General features: G+C 57.6%; 1 protein-coding gene across 1 annotated transcript; it reads right to left on the bottom strand.

Annotated features, from left to right (window-relative positions):
• Nucleotides 1-2,465: 2,465 nt before the first annotated feature.
• LOC309603872 (olfactory receptor 6E1-like) lies at nucleotides 2,466-3,413 on the bottom strand (the record flags this gene model as incomplete). The annotated part of the gene is made up of 1 exon (XM_082338759.1): nucleotides 2,466-3,413. The coding sequence occupies one exon, from the start codon at nucleotides 3,411-3,413 to the stop codon at nucleotides 2,466-2,468; it is 948 nt and encodes a 315-aa protein (XP_082194885.1).
• Between the last annotated feature and the right edge of the window lie 17,830 nt (nucleotides 3,414-21,243).

Genomic DNA, 21,243 nt, shown 5'->3' on the forward strand with positions numbered 1-21,243 from the left:
TGTTCTCCCTCACTATTCTTGTACCCAAGTTAGGACATTACATTCTGGAAGGGTAGACAAACAGATGGTTTAAACACCAGCTGGATGATCAGGCTGAGAGAGCAGTGGTGAAGGGGTCATACCCTACCTGAAGGCCAGTGGGACATACTGGGGCATCATGGGGCAGCACAGGGAACACTCCTGGGCCTCGGATGAAATAATGCCGGGCACAAGTATAGACTGGGAGAGGAGTGGCTGGAGAGCAGCCCTGCAGAGAGGGATCTGGGGGTGCTGGCTGGCAGGGGGCTCAACAGGAGTCAGCAGTGTGCCCTGGCAGCCAAGAGGGCAAACCACACCCTGGGATGCAGTATAACGAGGTGCTGAAAAGAGGGGATGTTGTGGTTTAACCCCAGTCGGAAACTAAGCACCACCCAGCCACTTGCTCACCCTCCCTCCCACAGTGGAAGGGGGAGAGAATCAGAAAAAAAAAGTAAAACCCGTGGGTTGAGATAAAGACAGTTTAATATGACCGCAGAGGAAGGAGAAATACTAATACTAATACTAATACTAATAGTAATACTAATACTACTAATAATAAAAAAAAGAATATATCAAACAAGTGATGCACAATCACCACCTGCTGACCGATGCCCAGACCGTCCCCGAGCATCGATCGCTGCCCCCTGGCAAACTCTCTCCAGTACATATACTGAGCATAATGTCATACGGTATGGAATATCCCTTTGGCCAGTTTGGGTCAGCTGTCCTGGCTGTGCTCCCTCCCAACTTCTTGTGCACCTGGCAGAGCATGGGAAGCTGTAAAATCCTTGACTAGGATAAAGACTGCGTAGCAATAAGTAAACCATCAGTGTGTTATCATCAACATTATTCTCATCCTAAATCCAAACCACGGCACTATACCAAGTACTAGGAAGAAAATTAATTCTATCCCAGCTGACACCAGGACAGAGGATTATCCCGCTGTATTTGGCACTGGTGCAGACTCACTTAGAGTACTGTGTGCAGTTCTGGGCCCCACAACTGAAGAAGGATGTAAGGTATTTGAATGCGTCCAGAGGAGGGCACCAAAGCTGGTGAAAGGGCTGGAAGAAATGTCCTTTGAGGAGCTGCTGAGGACACTGGGCTTGTCTGGTTTGGAGAAAAGGAGGCAGAGGGGTGACCTCATTGCTCTCTACAGCTTCCTGAGGAGGGGAAGTGGAGAGGGAGGTGTTGATCTCTTCTCTCTTGGATCCAGGGACAGGACGTGGGGAAATGGTTCAAAGCTGCACCGGGGGAGGTTTAGACAGGACATTAGGAAGCATTTCTTTACCAAGAGGGTGGTCAAACACTGGAACAGGCTTCCTAGAGAGGTGGTCGATGCCCCGTGAGTGTCAGTGTTTAAGAGGCATTTGGACAATGCCCTTAATAACATGATTTATCTTTTGGTCAGACCTGAAGTGGCCAGGGATTTGGACAAGATGATCCTTGTAGGTCCCTTCCAACTGAACTATTCTATTCTATGCTATTCTGTTCTGTTCTATTCTGTTCTGTTCTCTATATATACCTGTACAGGGTGGATCCCTCCAGCAGCTGGGCTCTGATGCTCAGTCTCCTCAGTAACTGCCCTGGATACCAGCCTCCCCAGGTGCACGCACCTGGACATATGAGCCCCCTGAAGCTGCAACCCCATTCCAGATGCTGCTACAGACCACCCCAGTCACACACACACACACACACACACACACAAACTCTTAGAGTCCAGTCACTCCGGTCTCTCAATTGCTGGCACTAATGACATACGGGCTGTCTGACCCCCTGGTCCTTCTCCAGTTGTTGCACTCACCCCCCTGTGCTCACATGTTCATGCAGAAGAGAGATTCCCCCACACAGGAATGAGCTAGAAATTAAGTTTAGTGAGAAGACAGGACAGACTGCACTGGTCAGGGTCCTCCCCTGAACTTCCCATAATAAAAGTCCTGTGCAATCCAAAAATGCTCTTCCCCTGCATCCCATAATGTGTCCTACGCCCCTAGGCAACAATTCCCTTAGTCCAAACGGTGATCCAGAGAGCTGCTCGCAGTGACTCATCTTGGTGGGTTTCACACCTGGACAACGGGGCTGATGGCTCTCCCAGGGCAGCCCTGGAAGGAGCTGGGACAAAACGTTCCTTCCTCAAGAGCCCGTCATTTGGGTTCCCACCTGCCACGGTGCCTCTGTACTCTTCTCGCTTTGTGGAGATGGGCTCTTGATGAGCTGGTGGCTCTCCTGTGATGGCTCTGGGAGCAGCTGGGGTAGAGTGTTGACTGAGTTACTCCTCCTGCCATTGGTAGTGCCTTCTTTGCGTGTGCAGATGAGCTTCTTCTCACTTAACCTAACACAACCCAACAAGAACATGCATCTCCTGAGGCATCTGTACTTGCAGGTTACATACCTATGCACTGGTATTATTTAGCATATTGGAATTGCTGTCCAGAAATGCATCAGGATTAGGGGAAAGGCTGTGCTGTTGCACGGGCAATGGCTTCGTTCAGGGCCAGTAGCACAGTCTGGTTTCTAAGACTGTAGATGAATGGATTTAAGACTGGGTACAGGACAGTGTTCAGCAAAGCCACAATTCTGTTTGTCTCAAGGGAAACATCTCTGGAAGGACGCACATAGAGAGCAATGCAGCTCCCATATGCAATGGCCAAGGTGGTGAGGTGGGAAGAACATGTAGTAAAAGCTTTTTTCCTCCCAGCGGTTGCTGGCAGGTGCAGAATACAGAAAAGGATGCCCATGTAAAATGCCAGAGTTAAACATAAGGAACCCAGTAGGATAAACGATAACAAAACAGAGTCTATTTTCCAAAGCAGGCTGGGGTCAGAGCAGGACAATTTGAACAAGGGGGAGTTGTGACAAAAAAAATGGTGGATCTTGTTCGAGCCACAGAAAGTCAGCTTGTAGAGGAGGACCAGACGGTAACTCAAGACTGTGATGCCTATGACCCAAGCAGCAACAACCAGGTGGATGCAGAGCTGAGGCTTCATGATGGCAGCATAACGCAAAGGCTGGCAGATGGCAGCGTAGCAGTCAAAGGACATGACAACAAGTAGAACCATCTCTGTACAGCCCAGGGCAAAATAGAAACAGGACTGGGCAAAGCAGCTGCTTAGTGAGATCGTTCTCCTACCAGAACCCAGGATCACAAAAAATCTGATGCTTGTGGAGGATGTGAACCAGATTTCCAGGAAGGCCAGATTGCTGATGAAAAAGTACATGGGGGTTTGCAGGCGGTGATCCACACACACGAGGAAAATGATGGTTGCGTTCCCCATCACTGTTGTCAGGTATATGAGCAGAAGGAGCAGAGAGAGAAATAGCTGTAGGCTTTGATCAAGCCCTGAGAAACCCTCTAGGATGAACTCAGTAACTGCAGTTTCATTTTCTGCTCCCATGCTGAATATCAGTTCATCCTGCCGAGACAGGAAGATGGCAAAACCCAAGTGTGATTATTTCACCGTCTGGATGAAAGGAATCCTTCCTTCTCTGCTTCTTTCCTTTCTTGCAGTCTTCCTCCTATAGAGCACAGAGAGAGAGAGAGACCTTCAAGCCTTTCTCACCCCCTGATTTTTCTGGTTTACATTTCAGTTCGAGTCCTCAGAGAATTTGTTGTCATCTTTCTACCTTTCTCAAACACTCCCAAAGGATTCTTTCTCCAGAGCAGAAGATTTTAAAGAGGCTGCGAGCTATTTCACCCCTCTCTTGTTTTCAAAATAAGTAATAATAAGTCTCTTGTTTTCAAAATAAGTAAATAAGTCTCTTGTTTTCAAAATAAGTAAAAATAAGTCTCTTGTTTTCAAAATAAGTAATATCCAGTATCTCTTTTGTAATCTCCTGCTTCCTTCCACACCTTCCAGCCACAGAGATATCTTAATCTCCAGCATGAGACTGACAAACATGTCAGGGGAAATGACCAGAGTGAACCAAATATCCAAGAAGGACAAGGTGCTGCGGAAGGGATGCCTGGGGGTGTGGCACTAGTGGTGGAGCCAAAGGATGGCAACAGTGACTGCATTCCCCATGACAGTGAGCAGAGAAATCACCAGCAGCAGTGTGAAAAGGAGGGTTTTCAACTCGTGAAGGACTGAAAAGGCCTTCAAGAAAAATATTCTTGCTCTGGTATGGTTGTGAGGATCCATTTTGGTACCCGGTCAGTTGAACGTGTGGCAAGGGTAACTAATATCGTGCTTGGTGAAATTCATCTTGTTACCTCTGTCACCATTCCCTTCCCTTTTCTTAGGTTTCCTCCTCCTTCTTTCGTGGGCCTCAGAGCAGATGCCTAATTTCTCCAGTGTGGAAATCTGCTATACCTCCACTATCCTGCCCAGGCTGCTGGCCAGCTTCCTAGCCAGGGACAGAACCATTTCTGCTCAAGGCTGCATGACACAATTCTTTTTCTTTGCCTGTTGTGCAGGTAGCGAGTGTCATCTGCTGGCCACCATGTCCTAGGATCGGTACTTGGCCATATGCCACCCCCTGCTCTATGCCAGCCTCATGCAGCAGAAGCTCTGTCTCCAGCTGGTGGCTGGGTCTTGGCTAGCAGGATTACTAATGTCTACCATAGTCACCGGGCTACTTTCCAACTTAGACTTCTGTGGTCCCAATGCAATTGATCACTTCTTCTGTGATTTTGCCCCATTGCTGGAGCTTGCCTGCAGTGACACCACGGTGCTTAGACTGGTTACTTTCATCATCTGCTTTCTGGATATGGTCTTCCCATTTGTGTTCACCTTGGTATCCTATATCTGCATCATAGTTGTGATCCTGAGGATCCCAGCCACCACGGGGAGGCAGAAGGCCTTCTCCATCTGCTCCTCTCACCTCATCATGGTCACTGTTTTCTATGGTACCCTCATCGTTGTCTATATGATACCCAGAACAGCCTCACTGAGGCAGCTCAATACAGTGCCATCCTTTTTCTACTCCATCCTCAGGCCCATGGCCAATCCACTCCTCTACAGCCTGCGGAACAGGCAAGTCAAGGGGGCTCTTGGAAATGCCCTCAGAAAGACTGTGGCCTGCATCGAGAGCTCCTACTAGTTGTGACCCACCAGGAATAAACAGGTTGCGGTTGTGTCAAGTGTGGACAACTCAGAAGTGCATATTTTGTGTACCAGGTATATCTTTAGAAGTGCAGAATCTGGGGACTGTTTGGGGAATGAGAAGTGGGAAAAGAGAATTTGTGTCTTAAAGACATACAGGTCTGGTGTTGAAGAGTGTAAAAAACTTCCCTGGCTTTCTTCTTGCTTTAAAGTAACCACAGTTGTGATCCTGCAAGTGGGAGCTGTTGAAATGCCACACCTGCCCAGGACTGGCAGAAAGCTTACTCTAAACATGCTGTTTTCTCTTCTGTTAGCCAGCCAAGCTGAGGGGTGGGGTTCCTGTGTGTCTGGGATTCTGCAGGACATCTTCATATTGACCATGAGAAGGGGGCAGCTGAATCAAGCCCTTCCACTGGACATGTCTAAATCTGAGTAGATGAATCCCATCCCTCCTGTTCTCTGGGCTGTCTAGCAGAGGAGAACTGTGAAAGCTAGTCTGATAGGGCCAGCCCCTCTGGAGAAAAAAAAAAAAAGAAAAGTAGATCCTTCTTCAGAAGAAGGGTACACGAGCTGGGTCTCACCTTCCCAAATTTTTAACACAGAAATCATTACTTTCCATTTCTTTCCTTCTCCTAATCTGACCCGCCACCAGCCCCCCTCCCCCAATGTAATTACTTACTTGTTTCCCACTGACTGACTTCAATATTGCAACCTGAGTCCTCCTGTTTTCTTCTTTCTTGCAAAAGAGAGCAAGGTCATGCTCATGGGGCATGACTGAGGACATCCACCCCCAGCAGTGGGCTTTCCCCATTTCCTAGGCTGAGGCATGCGCACAAGATGGAAATGTCTCCATCACCCCTGATTTGCGGAAGGGCCTTCAGCCCTGACATACTCCCACAACACACTTATTCCTCCTCCACCCACAGACATAAATCTCTTCCCGCTTCCAGGCTCAAATCATGGTTGCAAGAAGTTGATGCATTCCAGAAGAGGCCTTGAGCTTCTTGGATCTTCTTGGTGCGTATGGCAATGTTCCTGGCTCCCTCCAGATTTGATGGACTTCCTGTCTATAACAAGGGCTTTCTGACAAGCTTTTATGAAATGTTTGGTTTTCTGTCATTCCTGTGTGTGGAAAGAGTAGACACAGAGCAGAAAGAAATATCCACCAAAACGGATGCTGAGTGAAGTGCCAGTAAGAACCAGGTGAGGCACCCCCCTGGCTGTGGCTTCCTGGCAAGAAGTCTGTCCTGAGAAGGGGATCCAGCCTCTGCCACTCTGGAGTGGGGAATCAGCAGTGTCCATGCCACCTGGCAGAGACTGTCTGTCCAAGCAGAGTTACTGTCTTGTCAGCTTTGAGCACGAGCTTGAAAATGCTTGGCTGCAGGGGTAGTGCCTGCGGGATTATCATTGCTCCAAAAGAGCAGTCCTTCCAGGTCTTTCTTGAGCAAGAACGGGAGAGTCATGGCTGAGGATGGGCTTTGGGGCCATGTGTCTGAAGCAGAATAGATGAGCAGCCCATCCCCGTAACTCCACTCAACCACTCCAGAAGGTCACAGTGACTGTGCTCTGGTTTTGATTCCCCTAAACCCTCTCTGCTAGGCAGGGGCTCAGCAGGGAAAAATCTATGGCACTGGGCAACACAATTGCCGCAGCTGTACCACCCTGAGGACACCATCCCTGCGTGTGGTCAAACCATCAGCCTTTGGGTTAACAGCTGAGCACGCTCACCCACCCTGCCACAGGGACCCCAGCCAGGGCTGTCCCCGGGCACGGCTTTGCTGTCAGGACAGACATCAGTGCTGAAGGAATGGGAAGGTCCCTGAGCCCAACGCCCATCCCCAGCCCCATGGAGATGGAAGCCTGCTGTTCACCTCACCTGCAGGGCTGCTGGGGAACAGAGGGGTGCAGGGGGAGGCCCGGTGTCTGGAGCAGGGGGTATAAGATTTCTGCCTCCATGTGCCCTCCACGGCATGCCCTAGGATGCCATTGGATCCTGCGGGCACATCAGTCCAGGGAGGGCGTTTCCCTCACCCTGTTGCACTGCTGCTGCTGCAGAGTTGGGGACAGGTGTGGCACAGATGGCTGTTGCCCTGGGTGGCAGAGGAGGCTCAGGGGAAAGGATTTTCTCCTCTCCATCAACCCATCCCGGAGTGGGCCAGAGTGTGGGAGCAGCACCTGCAGCAAGAGCCTCCTTCTGCCCCATTGCCCTGCAGAGACCTTGAAGGGGCAGCGCTCTGCAGTGCAGCCCTGTGCCAGGATCAGGACCCAGCAGAGAGGCAGTCCCAACTTGCCCCACATCAGAAGGATTCAAGTGCTGTTTGCTGCAGAGGGTCCCTGGGCACCCAGGGGAATACAGGACTTGTCATAGGCACATCACGGGAGGAGAGTGCCTCTCCTGCTGGCAGGTGTCAAGGGGATGTAGCTGAGTGGCAGAGCACCTGCTTTGCATGTGGGAGGGCCTGGGTTCAATCCCCAGCATCTCCAGGGGTACTTTTGCCCTGACTCCCCAGCCTCAGGCAGGTGCAGGCTGGAGCTCGGGCACTGGTCCTCTCCAGGCCCTGTGGGCCTGCCCTGCCCACCCAGGGCTTGCCTGTGAGGTGAGGAGGGCTGTGGGAGGGCTGTGGGTGCTGCCTCTGCTGAGCCCCCTCTTGGAGGAGAAGCAGGCAGCTGTGCTGGACCTGAGCTCAGGTCACTGCCCAGCACCACAGACCCACCCCACCGCCCAGGGACAATGCTTGGCAGCAGAGTGTGGGGGGACCTCAGGGAGGGGGAGAGGTGTCAGCAGCACACTAGGAATCATTTCTGGCTGCACTGAGAGATGTGGTGTGAGGGTGCTGGTCCAGCCCAGGCGTCCTTTGGGACCAGGGCCACACTGCCCTGGTGGCTTTTCAGGGATAAGGGTCTGAGATTGTCCCGTCTCCAGGTGGAGATCCCATACCACATGGGAAGCACTCCTCTGTGCCAGCAGGTAGGGCTGTCTGAGTTGGACGAGCCTGGGCAGGGCTGTGGGACTCCCAGCTTTGACATTTCTTATCCTGACCCTGTCTCCAAGTGCTTCTGCTTCCACCATCATCACTGGCTTAAGCAGAGCCTCAGCTCAGGGCATGTGGAGCTCCTGAGGTCAGACACAGCCCACAGACATGGGGCTGGTGCCCACCTCTTGTTCCTGGGGTGTTTGGTGTCTCTGTCGATGCTGCGCTGGTGGGATCAGGGAGGCACAGGCCTGTCCACAGCCGTGCACAGGCGGGAAGGGCCAGATGGTGCCGTGGCTGCTCCGCCAGCTAAAACATCCACAACCAAAACGGAGTGTGAGACATGGCCTTTCACTGCAGGGTGCTCAGCCCCTGGGAACAGTGAGCCCAAACTAAGAGAAATAAGGCCGCTCTCCCAAGGGCTTTCCACAGCCGTGCTCTGCCCAGCGTGGGGCAGCAGTGCTGAGAGTTGGGGGTCTCACTGTGACCCCCCTCAGGTAGGTCCTTGGGAGCTGCAGGAGCAAGCACCGATCTCGGGCACAGTGACAATCCTGCTTTGCTGCAGAGAATAGACCCCACCCACAGGGCCAGACTGTTCAGGTCCCAAAAATGCCATGAAATGGGCTCTTTCTGCTCAGGTCTGCTGCTCCCTCAAGCACACCAGGCCTGTAGCTTACCTCCCTGAGGAAGAGGAGGCAAACCTCTACCAGGTGCCAGAGTAAGGGAGAAATATGATACCTGTGGGAGGGCAGAGGTGGTGGGGAGGTGCCATGGGACAGGCAGTGGGCTCATCTCCCTGATCCCCACTTGGGGCACCTTGAGTCTGCAGGTCAGTGTCCATACTGCCCATAGGACCCACCATCCTGTGTTCAGAAGGTAACACTCCCCTCTTTACTTCACTTGTATACCTTATTTCTCTGAGATGCAGGGCTGGAGCTTATCCCAGTGGGAGTTTTCCAGGGGATGGAGTCTGTGCTTGCAATGTCCATGCATGTCACCCATCACCATTGGAGTCTCGCCCTGGGAACACTGCTCTCCCGTGGCGGCTGCCAGCAGGAAGGCTCCAGGGTATGGAGCAGAGGGATATGTGAGCCTGGGCTTCCTCCAGATCCCCCAGGGTCCCCCCAGGGGTGGAGGAGCTCCCAGCAGGGAATGGGGCAATGCAGAAGTGGGAGAGGATGTTGGTGACAGCCGCCTCCTGCCCTCTTCTCCTCTAGGGCCAGATCCTGCTGTTGGCAGCAGTACTGAGCTGCAGCAACTCCCCACAGGGAGCCAACACACCTTCCAGCCTGCAGCAGAGGAGCCTTTCAGGGAAGAGCTGGAGGGGTGTGGAGACCCACCAGTGGGAGCAGGGAGGGCAGTTTGGGCTCCAGGTCCTGCCCAAGTATCAAACTCTTCTCCCCTCCTGGCTTCTGTGCTTTTTCTGCCCATGGGTGCTGGGGCTGGTGAAAGCCCCAGCCAAGGGAGAGGGACCCGGGCTCAGCTCCCGGCACCACCTGTTTTAGGGGAGGGACACAAAATCTCCGCTGCCATGGAAACGTGCCCACATGAGCATCCTCCTGGATGGGTCCTTCTCCAGACCAGGGCCTAGACCACGGCTTTTGGCTGCAGCACACGTCTCGTGGGGATCCTTTCTCCATCACCCGGCCCTCCAACAGCGCTGAGGGAAAGGTGCCCCCATCCCCCCTGCTCCCATCCCTCCTGTACCTGCACACAAGTACTGCCCCAACACAAATCCAAACTGACACCCCTGGTGAGGCAGCAAGAGGGCAGGGGTGGGGGCTGGAGGGGAGCAGGAGGAGGGGGTCCCAGGGCTGCCGTGGGGCCTTACAGCCCCTGCTCAGGAAGAAGGCAGCTCTGTGCCTGTGACAAGAGTTCTCCGGGGTCTGTGAGAGCCCAAGAGAGCAGAAACAGCCCATGGAGACTGGGGTCCTGGCAGAGCACGAGGAGAGGGAATTCCAGCCCCGTGTGTCCCAGAAAGTGGCTCTGCACCCTGTGCTGGGGCAGTGTGGAGCACAGCTGCCTCCTAACCATTGTGGGAGGTAATCCATGGGCCATGATCCCCGCTGGGGCTGGCTGGGCTGTTCAGGGCACTGCGGCCACCTTAGGGCTCACTTCTGTGGGGCCACAGCCCAGGGCTTATCCTGACATGGCAGCTCTGTCATGGCCTTGCACTGTGGGACCAGTGTGGCCCAGGCAGGGCCTGGGGGAAAGAGCAGCTGGAAACCCCAGGGTGAGGAAATGGGTGCTCCCGCTGGGGGGCATCACAGCACCTATCAGAGAGCCATTTTGACTAGAAACTGCCTGTGGCCAGCAGGATGGAAATGGCTCTGTCAGCAGGATTATTCCCCAGGCACCAGGGGCTCTCGCAGCCCCACAGCCTGACCCCAAGCCTGCTGTCCCTGAGACGCGCCCCTTCCCTACCACTGTGCCTTTATTCTCTGCTCCCCTGATCAGCCTCAGGGAGATGACCCGACACCTGGGCAGGCAAGCAGCAGCTCTGGGTCAAAGCCCCCTAGAGACTTTTAATAAGAACCAATATGGATGCACAGTGTGAAAATGGGAATAAAAATAGAGGAAACTCCCAGCCATTTCTGCTGCCCGTGGTAAAGGGAGACGGTTCCCTGGTGCTCACAGCTCTCCCAGCTGCACAGGCCTCTCCTCCCTCCTGCCTGCACCCAGCTGCACAGCAGGGATGGGCTCTCCTGGCCTGGGGCTCAGGGACTGTTGGGCACCAAGCTCCGCTGTCACAGCCTTTGTGTCCTCACAGGGATGTGCCAGAGACACCTCTTCAGCATCATCATAGCCCATGCTCCCCAGGGACACGGATGAGGTGTCTCCTTCAGCTCCAGGGACACCAGCACTTCTCCGGGAGTGCAGGCTGCTCCCTGAAAGCAACAAGGCAGGACATTGCAGTTTGCCCCATGGGGTCTGTACATCACCTTCCTCCCCACTCCTCCCCACATTCAGCTCCTTCTCCCACCCCCAGTCCCTCCAAGGAAAACTCCTGGGTCAGGTTCCCTCTTCCCAGGAGCTTTGGGTGTCAGTATGGTAGCAACTTGGGTGGCACCAGGGATGGTACCCCAGGAACCAGCAGCGCTATCTTTCCCTCTCACCTCCGAATGCATCCCTGGGCCCTGCTCCCTCCTCTGGTGCCCCGGGCATTTCCCAAGCTCCCTGCCCAGGGGCAGCATCATCCCCAGGGTCAGAAACCTCCCTGGCATCATCATAGCCATCCACTGGGTCACCTCCAGGCAGGACAAGAACATCTGAAAGGAGAGGGCAGCAGATGACAGTGAGAAGACACGACCACCAGAGCAGAGGATGGGAGGATGCGCATGGACACAGGGCGGACACACTGGTGTTGGCAGCACCACAGGAGACCCCCATGTCCTCCCTGTCTGTGATGGTGACACTCTGTGACACCTCTGTCCATCACATGGCTGCAGGGAGATCAGCCCCTTCCTGCCTCCGTTACCTGGTGCTGATCCCACACCATCCTCCTCCTCGCTGTCCCCAGGGGAGGGCTGCAGCTGGGTCAGGGACTCCTCTGAATAGGAGCCTGGCGAGATGCACAGAGGGTGTTATGGAGCGAGCCCCATGGACCTGTCTCATGGTCAGCGCTGCTGGGGAAGGGGGACCCACAGAGCTGGGGCTGCATGGGGAGGAGGGCTGGGAATCACCCTGCTCCCCCAGGACAAACACCGTCTCAAAGGTGCTCCCAGAGCTGCCCTAGCACAGCCCCTTCCCTCACTCCTCGGGTGTCACATGAGGTGCAGGGGCAGGAAGAGAGGGGCTGTCCAGCTGGGATGGGCAAAGCTGGTTGGGAGGAAGCTCCTCTCCCGGGCCCAGGACCTGGATGCTCTCCCCACAGACCACACGGCCCCAGCGCTGCAGGGACCATGGGCTGGGAGGCTTCAGGGGATCAGCCCTGTGTTGGGGCCAGGGGAAAGGGTCCTGCAGATGGGCCTGCAGGGAGGACCCACACCCACCTGAGCGACCAAACCTTGCCTGCTTCTCCCACACCTGGCTGTAACCAACCTCCTCATACACGGCCTCGGGGAAGAGCTCCTGAGCCCTCCTGGAGCCTGGGGACAGAGGCAGGGCTGGCACAGGGACAGGCAGAGGGGCGATGGGACCCCACTGTGCTCCCCCAAACCTGTTCCTTCGGCCAGCCCAGGACTGGTCCGACAGCACAGCCCCACTGCGCTGTCCAGGCACGGCCGCCACATCCCCAGTGAGGGCAACATTGCTGTGGAGATTATCTGGGGCAGCGTCACCCTCGCATCATCCTGTCGGAGACAGTGCTCATGCCCCTCTGGCCCCTGGGTCATTCCCTGACTTGTCTGACCTTGGAGCAGCTCCCATGTTTCCTCGCCACCCGGAGCTGCCCCTTATCTGCCCCATGGGCCTATAGCAGGGCCCCTGCCCTGCCGGGGGATGGGTGAGGATGGGTAGGGCTGGGCAGAGGGACAGCTTGGGGGCCTGACACCATGGAGATGGACTCTACTGCCCCATGCTCCTCCTGCCAACTCCCTTGCCCCAGAGCCCCCTCCAGCACTACCCAGAGCACTGCCAGCCTTGGCCATCCCCACTCTGCTCTTTCTCTCCTCGCCCCATCACTACCTCCCCCCGCCTCTGGGCTCTCTCCACCCCTTGCTGCTGGTGCCCCATGGCCAGGCAGTCAATGGGGTGGTGCATAGGACAGGTGGCAGCACACAGTCTCATCCCCCCAGCTCTGCCTGTACCCCTCAGTGACACCCCGCAGCACCCCACAGCCCTTCCAGGAGACATGGTCCCTGGGACTGCTATGGAAGGACCCACCTCTGCGCCCAGCCCTGGCGCTTAGCACTTGCCCAGCCAGGAGGGCCAGGAGCAGGCAGAGAAGGGCCCCCAGGATGATGCAGATGATGATGGGCACTGAGACTCTCCCGCTGCTGGTCAAACGACCCCGGGTAGGATCTGCATGGGCAAGAACATGGAAGGGGCAACACCAGGCCTGGGAGAGGTGGGGGCAGCACCAGTCCTGACTCCCATCACTCAAGGCACCAGAGGGTGGAGGACCCCAGGGCTGAGTAATGGGGAAGCTTCCACCCTGCTGAGGAAATTACAGCCCTCCCCAACTCTCACACCACCACCCCAGAGCCTCCTCCTGGGAGCTTCACACCCCAGCAAGGAGCCCCTTCCATCCAGCTGTGGGTCACAGCCTGGTGCTGGGGATACCCAGCCTCGGGCGGGAGGACGAGTTACCTGCTCGGGGTGGGGATGCTGCTGTCCTGGCTGGAGCTGCAGAGGAGGAGAAGGAGAGCTGGGCTGAGAGGATGGGTGTGTGGGTACTGGGGAGCCTCCTTCCCAACACGCCCTGGGTGTGTCTGGAGATGTCCCTGACACATCCCACCCAAACTGCCCCTCCAGTAGTGCTAGAAAGGGAGGCCGGGACAGGGCCCATGGCCTCTGCTCTGGGCAGCAGGCAGGGTGGCACAGGCAGCCCAGGGGACAGCCCTGGGGCTGCAGAGCGCCCCAGGCAGTGGCCTGAGGACACCCAGCTCCACTGAGGCTGCTCCCCACCTGGCACCAGGCTCCTGCACTCTGCAGGAATGGTCTCGCTCTTGGGAGGTCAGGGCCCATGCCAGGACCAAGTGGACGAAAGGCCTTCTCTAGCTCCCTGCCAACACCTGAACGAGAGGTCCCAGCCCTGCCACTCACCTGAGCAGCACACAGCAGCGTCTTCCTTATGCCGGCAAGCACCGCCATCCCCGGGCCGGGCCCAGCAGTCCTGCAGGGGCAGCTCCGTCCCCCGGCACTCCACCTGCTCCAGCCAGATGGGGCCTTGCCCCATCCCAAATGCGGCCTCATTCAGGGCAGACACTGCAGGGCCACAGCCCAGCTGCCTGCACGCCACCTCGGCATCCCGCATGTCCCAGGAATCGTCGCACACCGTCTCCCAGGAGCCGCGGTGCCAGACCTCCACTCTGCCCGAGCACCCGTCCTCGCCTCCCACGGCACGAATCTTCTCCCTGTCTGGGGAAGGCAAAGACCTCCCATGGCACCCAGACAGCAGGCAGAGCCCTGCCAGACAAGAAGGGTACACAGAGGAGCAGCTCAATACCTGTGCAGCTCGTGGAGTTGGGGCATGGGGCCAACGGGGCCGGGGACATTCCTGGGTGTCACCCTGAAGAAAGAAACCCTGTAGTGAAGGGGGCTGGTTCAGGGGATCGTGCAGAACACAGCAAGGCTGAGCTCTACTTGTGCCTCCCTGTGCCATCTTGGTCATGGCAGCATCTGCATCCCAGTCATTCAGGGGACACGTGCAGGTCTAGGGGGACCCTGACTGCTCAGCCCCTAAAGGTCCCTGGTTCACAGAGCAGCAGTCGTGTGTCTATGGAGGGGAGGCTCTTCTGAACCCCATCTGGTCTCTTCTGAGACCTCACCTGGAGATGCCTCTGCCTTCCCCAGGCACTGCTGGCAACCTGGGTGGCAACTGCTGCTGGACATGTGTGGCTGGGGTCACATTTGTGCCACCGGCAGGAGTAGGGTCTGACATGGAATGAAAAGCCCCTCCAAGCATTTTTTTGCATTTGGCTGTGCCCAGCAGGGAGCAGGAGCTGGGGTGACACTGGTGCCTGAGTGGCTCAGAGTTACTGTTGCAGGTGATGTGGATCTCGTCTCGCAGGTCTTCACATGACTGTGTGTCCCAGGGAGTGGAGGGACACTGCCAGAAGGAGCTGGTTTTCTCCCCACACTGCACGTTATCCAGCCACGCAGGGCCAGACAGCCTGCCATAGGGCAGCCATGTTTCCAGGGATCCTCCATCCCCGCAGCCCAGTTCCTTGCATGCCAGCGACACCGTGTCGAGAGTCATCGAGTTGGAGCAAATGCTCCCCCACATCCCGTTGTAGAAAACCTGCAGGCGCCCGGAGCAGCCGTCGCTGTTCTCCAGCCTCAGGGCCACGAACTCTGGAAGGAAAGGCACCAAGGGGAACAGGCTGGTCTGGGGCTGTGGGAGAGGGGACGCCTCTGCACCCCCCGTGCCCTCAGCCAGGCAGGGGCATGGCCAGCGCATCCCTCTTGCACCCAGGGGCAGAGAGAAGTCCCTGATGCACTGACATCCCTGCCCTTCCCGCTAACACTGGGGAACAACTGAGCTCCCCAGGGCCCCCCAGTGGGACTGAGGGTGCCCGTGCATGGGTGTCTGCAGCATGGGCTCAGGCAGGAGTTCAGAGGCAGCCAGGGACAGCCTTGGACGTGCCAGGCTCTCCACACATCCCGGCCTCCCCAGGAACCAAGGTCCCACCACAGACCTGAGCAGATGACTCCTGCGTCCTCTTTGTGCCCACAGTCGTGCTGCCCCCAGGGCCTGGCAGGGCAGTCCCAGAGAGCAGCTTCATCCCCGGAGCAGTTCATGCCATCCAGCCAGATCTGCCCAGAGCCTTCCCCGAACCGAGCGGAGCCAACCGCCTCCACCGCCCCTCCACAGCCCAGCTGGTGGCAAACAACGGCAGCATCAGACAGGTCCCAGCCGTCGTCGCAGACAGTCCCCCAGCTGGCCTGGTAGTAGATCTCCACTCTCCCCACGCAGCGCCCAGACCCATTCACCAGCTGGACCTGCCGGCTCCCTGCAGTGGGGAGAAACCCCCGTTGCTGTCAGGGGCTGGCTGCCCACCCACCTCATCATCTGGGGGGCCTGTGCAGTGCCGCTCACCCCAGCAAATGACTCCCACGTCCTCCGCAACCCCTGCCGCCAGTGCACTCTCGGGCAGGGAGATGTTGCATTGGGTCAGGTTGGTCTCCTGCCCTGTGCACCGGACCCCTCGCAGCCCTACGGGGCCTGTCCCTCACTCAGGCTTTGGGGGGTTGTAGGCTGTCTCTGCCTGTCCGCACTGCAGCTGCCGGCACACCACGTTGGCCTCCCGCACGTCCCACTGGTCATCCAGGACTCTGCCCTACGTCCCACGCTGGAAGATCTCCACTCACCCGTCGCACCGGCTCCCTCCACCCACCAGCCGCAGGGATGCAAACCTGGCTGAGCCTGGGGAGAGCAGAGATGCCACAGCCATCGGCGGCACCGGGGAGCATGGCACCCTTCAGGGAGGAGGGCAAGGGGGAATTCTCCGACCAAATAGGACAGGATTGAGCCTTGTGCTGACAAGAAGCAAGGGCAGAGCCCAGGCCCGCTCTGCAGCTCACACCCAGGTCTGCTGCGGCTGGGGGCACCCAGGCAGCTCCTGCCTGGGTGGTGGGAGGAGGCTCTGCAGGGCTCTCTGTGGGGATGGGATGGGGTTGTCTGCAGCTAGAGGGACGGAGCAGAGCCCTGCAGCCCTGTCCTGGGCTCATCCCACAGCAGAAAAACACAGGAGCCGAGGCCTGCCAGTGGCACCAGGGCCTAAGCCACTGCCCTGGGGGCAGATGCCTGCCTCCGTTCAGTCTCCTCCTCTCCCACAGCACAGTAGTCAGTTTGAGCAGGCAAAGCCCTCCAGAAGGCTCCTGGGGAAGCAAGGGTTTCTCCAGGGAGAAATTCAGCCCGGTACTGCCATGGGACCCCTGCTTTGGGTGGCCGTGTTGCACACAAAGGGCAAATGGAGTTAATGCAGCATTTTCCCAGCACTCACCTGAGCAAATGACAGCGGCGTTGTTCCCATGGGAGCATGGTGAGGCCCCCAGGGTGATCACTGGGCACTGTACCAGGTGGGCTTCAGTCCCGTCACAGTGGAATTAGTCTCTCCAGACCGGGCCAGTCTCTCTCCCAAAACGTTCTTCTCCAGGAATGGACTCAGCAAACCCGCAGTTGAGTTGACGACAGAGAACGTGGGCATCCGAGAGATCCCAGCGGGAAGCACAGAGGGTCCCCCAGGTCCCCAGCACCTGGACTTCCACCCTCCCTGCACACGCCGTGCTGCTGTTCACCAGCCTGACCCCTGTGTACTCTGGGGACAGAGAAGGAGGACTGAGGGTGGATTGGTGCTCTTGTATCCTCAGTAGCTGGCGCAGAGGCCAGAGGGACAGCATGCCTTTCTTCTCTTGCACTATTTTCATGCTGCAGACAACCCATCACCCCTCCTGTCCTCACACCTGGCCCAGCACGGTCCTTGCTCTGATCCCCGACCCCTGGCACAGCTCAGGTGTTCAACACCCCACCCTGAGTCCTTACGTGTGCAGGTGACAATAGCGCTGTTCGTGTGGGTGCAGGGCTGGTCCCTGGGGGAACCCCTGGGGCAGGAGGTGAGGAGGGATTCATTCCCCACACACTGCAGCTCTCCGTCCCACATGGGACTCATCCCTTCTCCAACGTGAGCTGCCCCAGCCACAGGCAGGGCCACGCCGCACTGCAACTCCCTGCAGACCACGTCAGCAGCTTTGGGACCAAAGTGGGAGTCACAGACAGTTTTCCACTGGTCCCTGTCATGGATCTCCACCCGTCCTGAGCAGTGGCTCTTCCCTTCCACCAGCCGGACAAATCCTGGAAGAAACAAAGCAACTGAGAGTGCTCTGGCAGTTCCCACAACACCTCCAAGCAAGCCCTGACCAAATGACCCATTGCACATCCCAGGGGAAGCTGTTGGGAGAGTGTTGGTGACACAAACACATCCAGGCCCCCCTGCACCCCTTCTCTACACCATCACAGCACTAGAGGGTATGTGTCTGTTGCAGACCCGCAGCAGACCCTGCAGACCATGTTGATGCCTTTGGGAACAAAGTGTGAGAGACAGTTTTCCAAGGGTCCCCGTCATGGGTCGCTATACGTCCTTAAGAAGGGGCTATTCCTTCTGACCAGCCAGCAAGATCCCTCAGCAACCAAAGACCCCTGAGAGTTCCCACAGCCCTCTGGCACGCCCCTGACCATGTCCCACCTCATCTCCAAGGTGGTCAAAGGCAAAAAGCCCCACGACCACCCCAGCTGCTCTCACAGGGTGCTGATGGCACAAACACAGCAGGGCCCGCCTGCCGCTCCTCAGAAATCAGCCCAGCCCTTGTGGGCTTGCTTCCCTCCCAAACCCACTGCCACAGGCACTGCTCAGACAAACTGCTGCTGCCCCACAGACCTTGGGCTGCCCGGCACTGGTCCCTGGGCACTGCAGCACCCAGAGCGCTTGGGGTCCAGGGAAATGAGCCCAGACACTCTTGGCTGCTGCAGCTCGCTCTGCCCCACTGAGCCCAGGGCCAGGCATGAGGAACCTCCTGGTGCCACCAGAAACATGCCCTGTTCCCAGGGGGGTCTTGGGCTGTTGGGGCACTGCTGTTAGATGGGACATGTCACAGGGCACAAGTGTAGTGAGGCTGAACCTGCAGTCGGTGTCTGTGCCAGACCCCTGCTCTGGCGCCTGCTGGGGAAAAAGGTCCCCAGTCCTGGCCAGAGTGCACTGCTGGATGCTCATGTCCCTGGCCAACAGCCGGGCAGAGGGCAGGAGAGTGGGCAGAAGAGCAGCCCTGGGCTTACACAAGCTCCCAGTGCAAGGGCAGGCACAGAGGAGAGCCAGTCAATGCTGGCAAATCCAGAAGTGCAAGGCGGCCAGGGGCTGGGACAGACATAAGAGGCTGGGCAGCAGGTCAGCACTCCTGGATGGGACCGTGTCCCCACGGGCAGGCTCTCATGGGGTGACCCCGGGAGAGGAATGAGGTGCCACATGCCACCCTGCTCCGCAGACCAGGCCAAGCGCTCCTCCTCTCTGAGCAACCCCTTTGCTTCAGCCAAGGGACTTGTGCCTGCCAGGGAGGAAAACCCCAAAGCAGCTACCATCCCGTGCCCTTCCTCGGTACTGTGGGTGGCCACATGAGTCACTCTTGGTGCCCCTGGCATGGGGGGACCTGGCCCTTGGCACTGCCAGGCAGGTCCTGGGTGAATAAGAGGAGAAAGATGGGAATCAACAGACAATGCAGGGCAGGGTGGGGGATTCACCTGAGCCAGCTCAGGGGCCAGGCAGGGTGTGGGCACCTTAGGTTGGGCTCCCTCTGGGCTTTTCCCAGGGACTGGGAACACCAGCAATGACAGTCCCAGCTCGGCAATGCAACTGGCCCCATTGGGCAATGCTCTGGTGCCCACTTGTTGCTCCCTGAGGGCACAGCCAGGTTTCTTTCCCCATCCCAGCCCCAGAGGTGGGGAACAGGCTGTCCCCTTACCTGAACACATCACTCCAGCATCCTCAGCATGACCACAGTCATTTTCACTCCATCCTCCGTGTGGGCAGTCAGAGAGGGCAGATTCGGTGCCATTACAGCCAACATCATCCATCCAAATGGGGCCAGATCCTCGCCCAAAGTGTCCATACTGAGGAGCTCCAACAGCAGACCCACAGTCCAGCTGCTTACAAACCACTGCCGCATCGTTCATGCTCCAGTAGTCATCACACACTGTCCCCCACTTGCCCTGTTGTTTCACCTCCACTCTCCCAGCACAGTGCCTGCCGCCATCGACCAGCCTCACCTCTGCAGCACCTTCAAACACTGACATAGGACCAGTCAGGACAGCACTGAGCTCCGGCACTGTGGGTCTGAGGGAACCCCTGCCCGGGAGGAGTCAGAGGTGCCAGGGTGGGAGCCCACTCCCCTCCAGGATGTCCCCGGGGACTGCAGGGGTCCCTTCTATCCCCACAGGCTGCGCAAGGCTGGGGATGCCCAGCTCCCATCCTGCTGGGTCATTTGTGGCCCCACACACTTTGGCACCTCCTTCTACCACAACGGCCCCCTGCAACCTGCCCTCAGCCCACACCCACCCAGGGCACCCACCCCTCCCCAGACAGCACCCTGAGAAGAGACCTGCTCCCACCAGGGCTCCCCCAAGCACACACTCCTGCTTCTCCCCAGGGCCCCAAGATCCCCTGCACCACAGCCTGCCCTGGGCATCTCCCAGCTCATCCTCCACCCTCAGCCCTTTCCGTGTCCCCTCTGGTGCAATATGATGATCCCAGTGAGCCCTCCCAACGCATGCCCCCTCCTTGTCCTTGGGCATCAGCCCAGCCCTGCCCTTGTCTAGGATCCCCCAGGAAGGTCACCTCTCTGCCAGCCCGTGGGAACAGACACCCCAGGTCCCTTGTCTCCACGGGCACAACCTGCCCCCCCTCAGGCTGGAGCTCACCCCAGTGCTCAACACCCCACCCTGAGTCCTTACGTGTGCAGGTGGCAACAGCGCTGTTCATGTGGGTGCAGGGCTGGTCCCTGGGAGACCCCCTGGGGCAGGAGGCAAGGAGGGATTCATTCCCCACACACTGCAGCTCTCCATCCCACATGGGACTCATCCCTTCTCCAACGTGAGCTGCCCCAGCTACAGGCAGGGCCACACCGCACTGCAACTCCCTGCAGACCACGTCAGCAGCTTTGGGACCAAAGTGGGAGTCACAGACAGTTTTCCACTGCTCCCCGTCATGGATCTCCACCTGTCCTGAGCAGCGGCTCTTCCCTTCCACCAGCCGGACAAATCCTGGAAAAAAACAAAATAACTGGGAGTTCCCAGTGGCAGTGGCCAGTGGTTCCCACGTGGCAGATACGTGGCCACATCCTGCAACACCTCCAAGCAAGCCGTGACCAAATGGCCCATTGCATATCCCAGGGGAAGCTGTTGGGGGAGTGTTGGTGACACAAACACATCCAGGCCCCCCTGCACCCCTTCTCTACACCATCACGGCTCTAGAGGGTACGTGTCTGTTGCAGCACCAGGCACCCCTCAGACAGCCTGCTGCTGCACAAGGCACCCTGTGCTGCCCGGCATGGTCCCCCCAGCACTGCAGTGGTGTGAGCAGTTTGGGTCTGGGAGAACTGGTCTAGATGATAATGACTGCTGCAGCCTGCTCAGCCCCTGCAGAGCCTGGGACCAGGCAGGACCACAACCTTGATGCAGCCAGAAATGTACCCCTCTCCCAGGGGAGTTCTGGGGTGTTGGGAGGTTCCTGTTAGGGGCAGATGTCACAGAGCACAGCAATGGTGCGGCTGTTACCATGGCTGGTGCCTGTCCAGACCCCTCCGATGCCTGCTTGGAGGGGGTGTCCTCAGCCAGGCACACAGTGCTCTGCCCAGAGGTGCAGAGGTCCCAGGCCAACAGCCAGGCAGAGGGACAGGAGACCCACATGCCCCCTGGGCTCATGCTGGCTCAGAGGGTAACAGCAGGCACAGATGAGAGTCAGTAAATGATGCCAAAGCCTCTGTTTCATGGGGCAGTGTGGGGAACCGTGGGCAGGCAGGCGAGGCTGGGAAGCAGGTCAGTGCTGCCTGCATGGGGCCGT

This window comes from Platalea leucorodia (assembly GCF_965183815.1).
Source record: "Platalea leucorodia genome assembly, contig: HAP1_HAP1_SCAFFOLD_228, whole genome shotgun sequence".
Classification (NCBI taxonomy): Eukaryota; Metazoa; Chordata; class Aves; order Pelecaniformes; family Threskiornithidae; genus Platalea; species Platalea leucorodia.